The sequence below is a fragment of the Carassius auratus genome, chromosome 19 (assembly GCF_003368295.1).
Source record: "Carassius auratus strain Wakin chromosome 19, ASM336829v1, whole genome shotgun sequence".
NCBI lineage: Eukaryota > Metazoa > Chordata > Actinopteri > Cypriniformes > Cyprinidae > Carassius > Carassius auratus.
In genome coordinates this window covers 4,844,548-4,858,815 of record NC_039261.1, presented here as the reverse complement: position 1 = coordinate 4,858,815, position 14,268 = coordinate 4,844,548, and the positions used below count along the sequence as shown (strand labels likewise).

General features: G+C 39.7%; 1 protein-coding gene across 2 annotated transcripts; it reads right to left on the bottom strand.

Annotated features, from left to right (window-relative positions):
- On the bottom strand, positions 1-11,215 carry ywhaz (tyrosine 3-monooxygenase/tryptophan 5-monooxygenase activation protein, zeta polypeptide). 2 transcript variants are annotated; one of them, XM_026288466.1, is made up of 6 exons: positions 11,060-11,215; positions 6,309-6,611; positions 5,024-5,147; positions 1,324-1,487; positions 1,147-1,242; positions 1-989 (listed from the first exon to the last, which is right to left on the bottom strand). In XM_026288466.1, the coding sequence occupies exons 2-6, from the start codon at positions 6,597-6,599 to the stop codon at positions 930-932; spliced, it is 735 nt and encodes a 244-aa protein (XP_026144251.1). In that variant the 5' UTR covers positions 6,600-6,611; positions 11,060-11,215; the 3' UTR covers positions 1-929. The 2 variants fall into 2 exon arrangements, with proteins under 2 accessions (XP_026144251.1, XP_026144252.1); XM_026288467.1 differs by having other exon boundaries at positions 11,028-11,149.
- Between the last annotated feature and the right edge of the window lie 3,053 nt (positions 11,216-14,268).

Genomic DNA, 14,268 nt, shown 5'->3' with positions numbered 1-14,268 from the left:
TGGTTTGTGTTTTATCTGTTTTAATTCCACTAACATGAGATCCAGATCCCTCCGCCCCCCCCTCCACAACAAATAACAATAATGCTGAGTGTTCCGTATGAAAGTTCTAAGACAGTTGCTAGGCAGCCCAACCAGCCAACTCCAGTCACCCTGATTAACTACAGCCACATGCAGCTTAGGCAAGTATCAAAAGAGTCAACAAAACAACTAAAAACAGATCGAGTTAGCAGGAGTACAAATAAAACTAAACCAAAACTCCTAATAGAAAACAGTATTAATCAGAGAAGCACATGAAAAGCATTACTTACTGCTCCGGTAACAAGACTTTTATATCAAAGTTACAGTATAAGCCATGTGTCAAGTCTTTTTGATCTTAGGTCTGTGGTAGACGAAGAGAGATTGTACGCGATATTCACCAATGAGTAATCAAACACTTGACAACTGAAGTAGAATGTCTTTGCACAAGCCCAATCGGTCACAAGTATTCTTTCATACTGACTTTTGGTTTATTTCCCATGATTCTTTAGGAAAATGAAGAAGAATTCAGTCTAATCCACAAGAAACCCATCACTAAATGCTCCCCTAGCAGACTCAGAAAAGGGTTCATACTCTCTCACACACACACACACACATATATGCACCTACAGCAGAGTAGATGGAGGCTTGATGGTGACTGGCATCCCATGAGCACACATCAAGCCAACAAACCACACTGCATTCTCCAATCCACAATTAACACATATTGGAGACAAACAACTGCTGCCCCCAAACAAACACACGCACACAAACACAGTCTCTCCCCCACACTCTCATATCCAAACACACACACACACACACATGACGGGCTGGTGAGAATGAAGCTGGAACTGTAAAAGCGTCAGCGTTGTCTCTCGCCGTGCTGACTGAAACGGTTCTTTGTGGAGTTGGCTTTAGTTTTCCCGGCCCTCCTCTGTGTCCTCGCCGTCGGCCTGATTGTCAGAGGTCCACAGCTGAATGAAACACAAGCACATGTCACGTGTGAACGTCTCCGAACATGTTTAAGGATCTTAACATCTGAATACCTCCTATTTTGTAAGTGAATCAAATAAGCTTGCACTAAAGGGCTTTCCAATGACTGTGGCCTAAAGCGCTAGTAAAAGGACTCACTGTCAGATTGTCTCGGAGTAGCTGCATGATGAGTGTGCTGTCTTTATACGAGTCTTCGGTTAACTGGTCCAGCTCTGCAATGGCATCATCAAAAGCCTACAAAGGAACAAATACACGGATAAATAAATAATACCAAGCTTAATTCTGTGTGTTTGAGCTTTGAGCACCCGTTCTTACCTTCTTGGCTAGTTCACAGGCCAGCTCTGGAGAGTTCTGGATCTCGTAGTAGAAGACGGAGAAGTTGAGGGCCAGGCCCAGACGGATGGGATGAGTGGGCTGCATGTTGTCTTTGCTGATGTCAAAGGCGGCCTGGTACCCTTCCTGAGACTTCTGGATGATATCTGTGTACAAACACACCACATTATTTATGCAATGATCATTCCATACTTTGCCACAGAACAGCACAGATTCAGACGGACAATTTACACTGCTGTTAAAAAGCTTGGGGTCAGCAAGCAGTTTTTTTCTTGTTGTTGTTTCAGACCCCAATCTTTCAAACAGTTGAGCTCATTAAACATTTACAATAGTTTATTGAATCTTTGCAACCCATAAAATATTAAACTGAAGGAATCTGATCTTAATGTGCTTCGATATTGCCAGTTAAGTGTCCTAAAGCCTTCGCGCCCCTCCTGCCTTGTGTATGACTAATTCACCATTTAGTTTGAGTCACTCAAGTTTTGTGAGGCGTGTTACATAAACGAAGAAATGTTGCTCCTCATGATTATTTTGAGAAAACTGCCTCTGGAAAATATGCTTTTACTTGAACTAGATTTTTACGCTTTTAAATCCGACATTCAACACTTTAAATGGTAGTACTGCAGTGCAAAAAATGAAAATAAATCAATCTTCAAAGCCATTTCAAAACATGCATTTTATGTATTTTCTTCTCCACATGGCTGAAATGAGATATTATTTTCTTTGTTCTTTGGAGAGCTGTTAGTAATGCGTAATATCATGGTGCATCAAGAGCTTGAGGTTGCCCGCATTGATCCGTGCTCAGAGAGAAACGCATAAATATTTGAAAAAGACAGCAGCTCTGTAAAGAGCGTTTGACGAGAGCACTGCGCCTGATGAGCAGTGATTGTTCATCTGAAGAGCTTCAGGGCCACTGCATATATTACAGCCCGAACCCAGCTGGACGACACACACCAACTAGTACAGGAGTAGGTCAGCGACTGCTTCTGCTCAAACAGACGAGTGGTGTTCGGTCCCCTTCAGACAGAAGCAACGAAACCTGCAGCTCATCTAGAATCAGACTACACAAACAAACCCTCCATCCTGTCCTTTCCACAGATGCCAGCTTCAGTCCCATCATTCGCTCTTCAGCTGCCATAGAAACACACCAGGCTCTTAAATATTCATCCATCCCTGCAGGGAGAAGCAGCAGCCCTGATAACCTCATGCATCTATCAGAAGGAGTGAGCTATTATTTCCACAGACGGACTACGGCCACATGTGGAGGGAAATCACTCATTAGCCTCATTAATGAAACCAAGTGAGGTGGAGCATTAACTTCCTCTAAAAACACTCCATCTGCAGCGGAGAGGTCCGCTTGTGATGAGACAAAGACTGGATGGTGGGAAATAAAACCACAACATTTGCATTGTGCTCACTGGAAGCACTCAAACACAACCAGAGCTGGGCAATGTTCCTGATTTTATTGATTTATTCAAATGTAATGTTTAGCCACTTATTATTATGATTCAAATCAAAGAATCGTGATTTAACATTTTTAGAATGACACTTTGACAATACGCCAATGTGAATGTTACTGTGACACGCTCGTATCACACAGAATGTGCTTTTGTGTTGACAAAGATGCGACGCGGGTCGTGGAATTGGAAAAAATGCAAGAAGATGGGCGTGAACTTCTTTGAACTTGAGCGCCGTGTTTTTAAAATACGGTTTCATGCATGAGAAGCTGCAAGAGACAAACACGTCCATGTTTAGATAGAAAAGCGAATAAAAAAAACCTGTAAAAACTACTACTGTATGTCTGACCGGTTCATTGTTTTTACTGAATATGTACAGTTAATAACAGTCTACTGGTGTTATACCTTCAGTCATTCTGAACTTGAATTACCTTGACTTTTGAGAATATTTTAAAGCATTTTCCTCATATTATTTCTAAACATAAAATATGTATAAGTCAATTTTGTGCAAGATGTAGTTGTAGTTCATGCATCTTTTCTGCAAAGTTATTTAACGAGTGATTTGTTGAACATTCTTTGAAATAAAGCAGAGATACGAGCTGTGGTGAGGATATTACATGCGGGCATGAAACCGTTACACTGGACGTGCTTAAATTAATCTGCAAGCTGCCTGTGTCTCAGGAGCTTCATGAACTAGGACAAGACCTTCAGATCTAAACCTCCATCCCTCATCTCCAGATATATAATTAATGAAAATGAGTCTGTGGCTACTTCACGAGGTTTCTAACTCTATTAAGAGGGTTAATTGATGGACCTCGAGCTAAGAAGTGTCAAACACAATCAGGTAGTGCTTTTAGGAAACTCTTGCTCTTGCTCTTTTCCAAACCGTAGCAATGCTGCCTGCTATTTTAATAGCTGCACAAAGATAAAGAGCATTTTTAATAAGATGGAGCTATCTTCAATCGATTCTTTGAAGGACTTGATAAAGTATTTATGAAGGAGATTTCCCCTGATGCTTATGGCAATGCACTCTGAGACGGTCTTGTCCATAAGATGTGGTCATATGTTGGCTAAAACGAGGTGGTGTGCAGCATCACTCTGCCGCGGTGCATACGGTTTGGATCAGAGTTTGTGTTGGCGTGCGTGAGATGCTTCTAGGTAGGCAGCAAGAGCATTTGGAGTAGGGCCAGCATACTAGTTCAAGGACAAACAAATGAGTAAAACAACATTAATATCACCACAAGAGCTAGATTTGCAGTTATGTAAGATTATTCATGTGGGCATTATTGTTCTGCTCCAAAACCTAGCGGGCTGTTGATCTGGCCAGCCTTTCAAGCATCACCATCATGCTTTTTAAAATAAGCATTAACATGATGCTGCAGACCAAATTCTGACACATAAACTGTTAAAAAATGCAATAAAATTCACAAAGTTAATTATATGCATTTCATTTCACACTGAAGAGTATTTTACACAACTCTGTGTGCTATGTATTTTATGCTGCATTGTTTATGCTTGGAAATGTAAGACTGTTTTACAGAAGTCCTTTTGAGTAATAATATTATTTCAATTTTTTAATATTTATTAAATTGTAATGTTTTATGCCAACATTTGATCACCACCAATAAAATATTTTGTACTAAACCATAAAACCAAAAATGAAGACGGACTAAATTATTTTTTATTTCAAAATAAATAAATATAAATAATATTATTATAAGAATTATTAATTAACCCATTAAAATAGAATCAACACAGAATTTGGTGAATAGATTTAAAGAATCCTAAAAATGTATTTTTTGTTGAACCTATTGTTAAAATTGTCTGTATACGTCTCACGATTGACTAATTAATTAGACTAACTTTTTTCAGTTATCAATTTTTGTAACCATTAAAAAAAATGAGGAGAGAGAATTTTTTTTTTTTTTTTTTTTTTTTTAGGAAAAACAAACAAACTTTGGGGGAAAGAAAACTTATTTAACAGGAGTCTAGCGATGTATAACTGCAGGTGTGGCTTCCATTCTGAACCATAAACCATTTCTGTTTTAAAAAAGAATCTGTGCAGCATTCCCTCAGTAATCAGCTCTTAAGGGTGTGGAAGCACAAGTAAAGACCTGTTCCACTGGGAGCGATCAAAGCCCCAAAGGATCTGCATGTGTGTGCTGCAGCGGAGGCATCACGGCGAACACCGAACACTCAGATGGGTCTCTTTAGGAGAAGCTCACCGGTTTTCTCGTCTCCTGTGGCCACCTCAGCCAGGTAGCGATAATAGTCTCCCTTCATCTTCAGGTAGAACACCTGGCTCTCTGCTGGAGAAGTGCTGCGGATCAGAAACTTGTCCAGGAGATGCTGCGGAAGAGAGACACATGAATGTCAGAAGTATTTGAGAGGATGTAACATGCAGCTGGTTCTTTCTTTGCAGAAAAGCAAACTTCAACCCATTACCCTCCTAATGCCAGATTAAACATCACATTCTTCTGGATTCAGTCTAAATAACATCTGGAAAATGTGAGGAATGTCATCAACACAAAGAATAACATTCCACGTGCCACCGTTTACTAAGACGTCTCAGGCAGCGATCCAACTGAAACAGCCCAGTACAAGGAGACACAATGGCCGTATCCAGCTGCACACAGCAAGTCTCACCTCCAGTTTCCTGGAAGTACTCAAAACCTCTCCAGAGGAAGAGCCGATGTGCTGACCGCTCAAACAAAGGACTCAAGATACACACCAATGACCTCTAGCTACTGACTGGCTGAAGTCCTGCCACAATATCTTACAAGAGCCATCTTTTCTCTGATGACATGTTCACCAGCACAAGGGCGGGACAACCTCACTGTAAAAAAAAAATCCAACTTTCCAAAAGGTCTAATAACTAATGTGTAAAAAAAAAAAAAAAATTGCCTGAACTGAACAAAAATACTCTAAACATGTCGTTAGCAAAAGATGTTTTGTTCACCATACTTAGCCTAGTGGTTAGAGAGTTTGTGTCCTAACCCTAGGGTTGTGGGTTCGAATGTTGGGATGGCAATACCACGACTGAGGTGCCCTTGAACAAGGCACTGAACCCCAACTGCTCCCGGGCGACGCGGCATAAATGGCTGCCCACTGTTCTGGGTCTGTGTTCACAGTGTGTGTGTATGCGCACTTTGGATGGGGTAAATGCAGAGCACGAATTCTGTGTATGGGTCACATTACTTGGCTGAATGTCACTTCACTTTTCCAAATGTTCTCTCAACTTTTCAAATTGAGTCATCTAAACAAAAATGTTCACTGAACAATACTGCATAAGTTCCCAGCATGCATGTGGCTTTATATTTTTACTGATTTAAAATTAGTTGATCCTCACCATGATTGAGAATCGAGTGATGAGGTACTAGGCCTAGCTCTGGGTAAAAACAAAAATAAACACCTTGCCGACAGGACATGATTGACCATATCCCATTGAAAACCTCAAGCTATGCCATGGCTATGATCCCTATCAGCGGTTCTGTCCCTTTCGAAGCTCACCAGAACGTCTTTGCAGATGGCCTTCAGCTCGGACTCGATCTTCTCACGGTACTCTTTGGCCATCTGCTGTTTGTCACTGCCCTCGGTCTTCTGCTCGATGCTGGACACCACTCTCCAGGCGGACCGGCGAGCGCCCACAACATTCTTGTAGGCCACAGAGAGCAGGTTTCTCTCCTCGTCGCTCAGCTCCTCTCCCAGCTCAGTCACTTTCTTCATGGAGTCGGCCATATCATCGTAGCGCTCGGCCTGCTCCGCCAGTTTGGCCCTCTGCACTTGTTGGCTCTTGTCCATGGCTGCTAGGTTCTACAGAGAGACAAAATTTCAGTTACATCATCTCAGAAAGATTAAATAATATGCAAATGTATAATCTGTGGTGTGCTGAACGCTTTGCTAATTGGAGCGACCAAAATCCTTTATTTATAAAGGGCAATATAGCTAAAACAACTGGTTAATAGCCTTTTATATCGCTGCACAAATTTGCATTTTAGATGTACACATTCTTTATAGTTATTAAAATATCTGAAATCTCAAGAAAATCTAACCATATACTATTGTAATCGTGTGTTTATCATTTGGATATTTCGTGGGTACAGCAGTTTCTATGTGTTCACTGTGGTCAGAAATCAACTACGATAAGAAGGGGAGTTCATGATAGGATAAGATGGGGCTTGTTATGAGACAAAATATGATAGACACAGGGTTTCTGTGAGTCACAGCGCAAGCACAGAAGAGTAAACCTCTGCAAACGTGACTTCCTATTCCAAAATGATACATACGGATTTATTATTTTGCACTCCTGACATAAATTACTGTCATTGCAACTATGTTTTATCAAAACAGTGGTTAAATATCGAAACTAGTCTTTAATCTTTCTACGGATGCACAGTTTGTCCAGATCATGTAAGAGACTACAATGTTTTGACGTGCTGTTAAAGGGGGGGTGAAATGCTATTTCATGCATACTGAGTTTTTTACACTGTTAAAGAGTTGGATTCCCATGCTAAACATGGACAAAGTTTCAAAAATTAAGTTGTACGTTTGAAGGAGTATTTTTGTTCCAAAAATACTGCTTCCGGTTTGTCACAAGTTTCGGAAAGTTTTTTTCGAGTATGGCTCTGTGTGACGTTAGATGGAGCGGAATTTCCTTATATGGGTCCTGAGGCACTTCTGCTGGAAGAGCGCACGCTCCCGTATAGCAGAGCACTGAGCACAACAGACTTCACTGATCAGAGCGAGAGCGTCGCGAAAAGTCACAAAAGGAGTGTGTTTTTGGTTGCCAGGGCAAGACAACCCTGCACAGATTACCAAAAAAAAAACAGCATTAAGGGACCAGTGGATGGAGTTTATTTTTACAGAGCATCAACGGAGTTGTGCAAGTGTTTTTGTTTGTTCCCTGCATTTCGAAGATGCTTGTTTTACAAACAAGGCCCAGTTTGACGCCGGATTTGCACATCGTTTATTTCTTAAGGATAATGCAGTCCCAACGAAAAAGGGTCACGATCGTGTGTTGGAACCGCATGCGGTGAGTAAAACTGCTTCAAATATCTCAGTGTTGTTAACTTAACTATCAGCGCGTAAGCACTTCAAGTAAACTACATGCGACGTTGTCTTCAAACTGCACTTCCCACATGTACAGCTTAAAAAAATAAAAATAAGACGACAAAGTGGAATATATACAGTTTCAGTACATACCACATAGAGACGTCGTTGCTGATGCTGCTCTTGTTAAATTTCAACCATTCTCGTAGAGTTAGATTGATTATTAAAGGTGAATAGTTATCATTCTTGGTGTGACCAGGCTTTTACAGATGTAGTGCTTGAATTTGATTTGGAAACTAATTCTCAAAGCAAAAACAGACCGATTAGCCATTTAACTACTAGGATTACTAAATTACTAAATAAAATAAAATCCTGCGTTTCCACCAAAATTACCTGGAACAATTGTACCAGGAACTTTTTTCCCCAGGAAATGTTTTCCCCCCAGACCTGTTGCTTTCTGCGCTTCCACCGCGGTGTAAAGTACTGGGAAGATTAGGCAAATAGACTGGTGACGTAAGTCTGCGCACGTTTCTCAATACGCAATACGCAAACAGCACCGTACTTGATAACATCAGTCAGCTCAAATTGGCTACTGCAATTTTCCTCTGTGTATATTTACAAAAAATTTAATGGGATATCAAATACCACTGCCTCCTTTCATTTTTCATTTAAGCATAATAGCAACAGAAATGTACTTAGTTCAGGGAAATGTGTATTTATAAAGCCATTACAATTACATTACGGTTCTCTAATCAGCGGTTAATTCCATCAGGTGCGTGATTTCACATAGAGCAGCTGTTACTACACAGAGCCATTGTTTACTGAGAAGATGCGCCAATAAACGCTGAAAATGAAGTGGATTTGCGCATCTTCTCTATTAACAACGGCTCTGTGTAGTAACAGCTGCTCTATGTGAAATCACACACCTGATGAAATTAACCGCTGATTAGAGAACCGGCTTTACTGACGAGATGCGCATAACGATCGGCCGATCGTGATCGGAGCACCCCTAGAAATATTATATCAATTGCTTCTTTTTATTTTCATTTTAACATATAGATCAATTTAATTCAGACCAAAGATAACTTGTTAGATTTACCCCAAACAAATTATATGTTATGTTTAACCACTAAAGAGACATCAGAGTCAACGGCACATATCAGAAGGTCTAGCCGAGGTGAGACTGCTCTCGGCGGATACATGATTACTGCGCTCTCGCTGATTGCGTGGAGCTCACCGTCTCCGAGATCGGCAAAACACATTTTTAAGTAAGCCTTCATAAATAAACCACAGATTTGAGTTTTAAACAACTATGTTCTCGCCTAAAATACTTTTTAAAATTACATTTCATGACACAATAACAGTAATATTTTGAAAATTATCAGAATGGTGGTTGAAATCATGCTGCGGGAACTCAACCAATCAGGATGTTTAGCGCCCAAGCCCCACCCCCGAAAGTTCTGGAACTTTGAAAAAGTACCACCTCGCCAGCAGGGACTTTCTGAGGGGCATTTTTTTTACCCCGAACTTTATTTAGTTCCTGGTTCCTGCGGTGGAAACACACTGAGTACCAGGCCAAAGTCCCTAGTTCCTGGGTAAAGTTCCTGTGGTGGAAACACGGCTTAAATCATACCATTTAAACTTTTAAACCACAAAACAATGTTAAATATGTTAAAAATAAATATATAATTTGTAAGTTCACATGCAACCAAATTTAAATACCAGACCATTGATTAGCTGGTACTACATTTTAATTATAGCAAATATGATGTTGGCATATATGCTAATGTGTTTCACATTTGATGTTTTGTTTTTTACGTTGAAAGAACTTAGTTTTTTTCAAATCAGTCACATTAAGATTGTTATGTTATCTAATGTTGTTAATGTTTATTGCATTATTTCAGTTTCATGCAAGTTACACCATGATGGTGTTTAGTGTTTGTGTGAATGACACCATGCACCTTCTATGAAGATTATTATTTTCCTTCTCAGCTTGTGGAAAAGAAAACTGCTTTTGATGAGCTTTGGTCAATCATGTGACTCTCTCAGCAACACCTGCTTTTTGTTGGTCATCAGTGCATTACAGAGGTCCTACACAGATGTCAGAACTTCAACACTATATCAGTTAATAAAATACGGCTTTTGAATGTAAATGTAAGTTAAATCCGTAAATAATAAAATGTTGCTACCGTATTTGTTCCGGTAAAACTCTGGCAACCACAGCTGCCATTTTTTTTTTGTGTTCATATGTGATATGACAGAAAAGGAGTGAAAATGGCCAAAAATGCGGACATGCCTTCGCCGAGACGCCGACCACGCCCAGCCCTTACAGCAGCCCAACAGCAAGCAGCGAACAATGTTTAAACAAGACACCCCATTTATCAAAAAAGGGCTGATCTCCTCCCGTCTGATGTCTGTCCGATCGCGGTCCATCCGGGAATCTGTGCGTGCGATGTCTCCCGCCCTGCGCTCGCGCGTTCCGCTCTTCACCTGACGTTACCTATCTAGCGTCCGCTTTGTCTCAATACGAAACCACGATAAACTGGACAGCTCGTTTGCCCATTTAATCCAACGAAAGCCTTTTAGAAAATGAAAATATATTATATTGCGCTGACAATGACCAAAACACCTATTAATTTCCATAAGCAAATTAATAATGACACACACACACACACACACACACACACGGTCGCTACCTTCAACTGACAGGAACTCCACAGTAAAGCAGTGAGGTAAACGCCCTACTCTTCGCCTAATGTTCCCGACATGACCTAGCTTGCCAGATATCCTCCAAGACCAAGCCTGAATGCGATAAATCACATTTTCACACTTAAATCCTCACGATTAAAGACAGACGAAGCGCTATCTGCGCGCGGAGGAGGAGGACTCATCCTTCCGTTGTCTGGAAAGCAGCGACAGTTGAAGCTCTACGAGGAGATAAAACGCGGTAAAAAAAACGTTTATTAAATCAAATAACAGCCCAAGCTTCGTTTTAGTAACGTTAGTTAAACTTTTCATTCTGGTATTATCCGCGCTGAACCCGGAATCGAGGCATTTCTCGAGCAAAAGCGTTGAAGCATCGCTATGGCAGGGGAATATTTCGAACAATTTCGAATGACATAAACTGTTAAGTTAGACACGAAACACAGAAACACGGTTCTTGAGTATGTAACAGCGTACCGAAGAGTTGAATGAGACGAAACGGAGCTGACCTGTGAATGAGAGCGGTGTCCTTCTGTATGGCTCAGCTGCCACTCTGTCTGCGACTGAGGCGCGCGGCGCAGCGGTCCTCCGCGATCCACGGGGTTTCCCTCCCCCTCACGCGCTGCCGGAGCAGGGGCCGTGACGTCAGTCGCTGCCTAGGCAACCGGGTCCTTGATTGACAGCGCGTTCGATTCCGAGGAACCCAAAGAGAACGATTTTAACCCTGTAAAGCCTGACGGACAGAAATATCTATCTATTAAACCTCTAGAGCGAGTAATAGAGTTAGAATATGGAGAAATAAAACACGTCACTTTTATTCTGAGGTGCAGATGCCAGAAAGATCGATAGCTTGTATAAAATCAATGAGAAGAGGGTTAATGAGCTCAATAAGACAGGCTACTTAAGTTAATATCAGTCATTCTATAGCTCTCATTAATGTCTTAGTAAGAGGTTTTATGATCAAAGCTCTTTAGTATTTGTTTATTATAAGGAGGAAAACATATTATGCAATGCAATGCAGTGACTATTGAGAAATGAACAAGTAAACATTCCTCAAATGATGAAAAAAATGTATATAATATAAAATATATTCTTACTTTATGTAAACCAGTACTTTATGTAAACCAGTAAAATGCCTTTTATTTGCTAATAATGTATGAATTATTAAGCGATCAGAAGGCATGTAGTAGATTGCCTACAACATGATTTTCAGCAAAGTTTTGATCATGCTGATAATTTAGGCCTTTGTGTATTCACATTTCAAAAAATGATACAGTCATAAGGCTTCATAGGGTTAATGTAATGTATGCCTTTGACACATTAATTAGATCACAATGAAAATATTAAATTTAATTAATAAAGTGCTAATGAAACGGATGCATTGCTCCGTTTAGATTTATTTTACTTTCAACATGTGTTGCTGAATTATCTTGCTTATACATCCTGTTTCCCTGTAATGGGGTTTGTCATAATGTAACACAATAGTTGACCCAGAGGACCATGAGACATCAAGTGTGTCAGACTTTTTGTATTGATGTCATCCAAAAAAAAAAAAAAAAAAAAAAATTAAGCATTATGCATAAAAACAATGAAAGAGCAAGGAGTACAATAAAAGAGCAAGGAGTACAATATAGTCTGCTCAGCTGCATGGTCTGAACACACAGCGTCAGAGAGCAGCTCGGCCTCTAAACTGGAGCACAGGAACCAGATACTAATAGAAGCAGAATCTCAATTATCTCCCATCGAGGTCCATAAAGAGAACACGTGCTATTTTTGAACAGGGTCACATTTTCTCACTGGAACGGCATGTTAAGTTGTTTCAACCCAATTTATGTGTACAGTCACACCAGCATTGTAAGATCTTGATCTTGATGTAATTGTTATAATGTGACTCTCTAGAGATAATTGTCGTTTCCCAATAAGCTATACTTTCTCAAACGTAAGATTTTGACTCACGAAGAGGGATTTTTACCCCACCCTCCGTCACACCTTCCTCAGCGCCGATTCACCATCACTGTCATCGGTGAGTCATTCACACACATCAGCTCAATCCAGGGACTATTCATTACAACATGCACTTACACATAGCCAACAAAGAAACAGAAAAACTTTGTGATGATATATATGCAGAAGATGGAAAAACCCTGAGGACTACTTAACCTAGTTTAAATGAAGTCTCGCCTTTAAAATGGTGATTTTGACCTATCACACCTTAAATTATGTCACAGTAATCTTGTGAATTTATATTCATTTCAATCTTATAAAAAGCTATTTTTAATTCTAAACTCAGTTTTAAGAGTTTCAGGTCTTTTCTCATATTTTCTGGGGTAATCATTTCCGGTGAGTGATCTGGAGTATGTTGTCTTTGTTGTAATAGTCTCTCCATCAGAATGCTTTATGGGAGGGTGTGTCAGCAGCCGTCCCGACTCGTCTCAACCTGCAGGACAACTTCCTGTTGGGCCACTGACTGTCTGCGTTCTCCTGAGTGAGACTGAGACACACAGGGATTGGCATTGTTATCTAGATGAGATACAAGCACCCTGCGGTTGAATGAGTTCAGGGCGGAAGCAATTGTGACAAACTGATTAATAAAATTACCAAGTAAAGCACAAAATCAAACTCAATTCCTGGTGTCTGAACAGTATTCCTTTAACTATTTTTTCTTTCCTCTTAATTCATAATAAAACATTCAAATTATTACTCAAATAAAGATACTACAAAGTAGTTTAGATTAAAATCCGAAAAGGTCTACTGTTATTTTAGTACTTCTACATTATTATAGTATTTATTAATATATTTTGAATTAGCTTTTATATATAGTAGATTTTATATTTATTATATATTTTAGGTGATTTTGTCATTTTGTTATATTTTAGGTGATTTTTATTAGTGTGTGTGTGTGTGTGTGTATATATATATATATATATATATATATATATATACATAGTTTCAGTCATGTGACCCTTTCAGTTTCAGTCATGTGACACAGAAAGGATTTATTTTCCTTGAAAATGCTAGTTAATGTTATCACACTGGACCGAATGTGCTCACGCAGAACGAATTTGCTCATGCAGGGTATAACAACTTCCCCATAACCCATAAATCTTGAAATTTTGATCATTTGTGTACTTTTGGGGGGTGTTGGTGTGGTTTTTCAGTCAAAAATGAACAGCCTACAAAAACCTACTTATACATTTCTGCACCTAAAAACACGCCCCCAGAAATAAACAACAACATTTGTGCTAATTAAAAGAAAACAAGTTGACAAAAAAAAAAAGATAAAAATGAAAATTTGGCCAATAATAAAGCATATTGAGAGATTAACAAGTCTTTTTTGAGAAGGTACACCAAAATAGGTGGCGTTTCAACACAGCACAAGGGTTAAACTCACTTATTCCAGTTAGTTGCCAACGCAACAGTTCTAATTTTCCATCTAATATTTGTGTTATTTCAGCTTTATTGCAACTTTGAAATATCAGTTGACATGGCCGGAGCTCCAGACATGTTCAGGTCAAACCTTCAGAGTCTGGTTCGGTGTGCTTCTGCTGTGACTTCTGACCTGCAGTGTTGTTTCATGGTAACGGTGCGTAATAACTGCCCTAGAAACACTGTTCCTGGTTGCCACGGTCAAATCTTTTTCCATTCACGCTTCGAAAGTATATTTAAATCAAGTTTTTAGACTCGCGTTTCTTACCAGCTGTGTTGAAGACATGCCTCA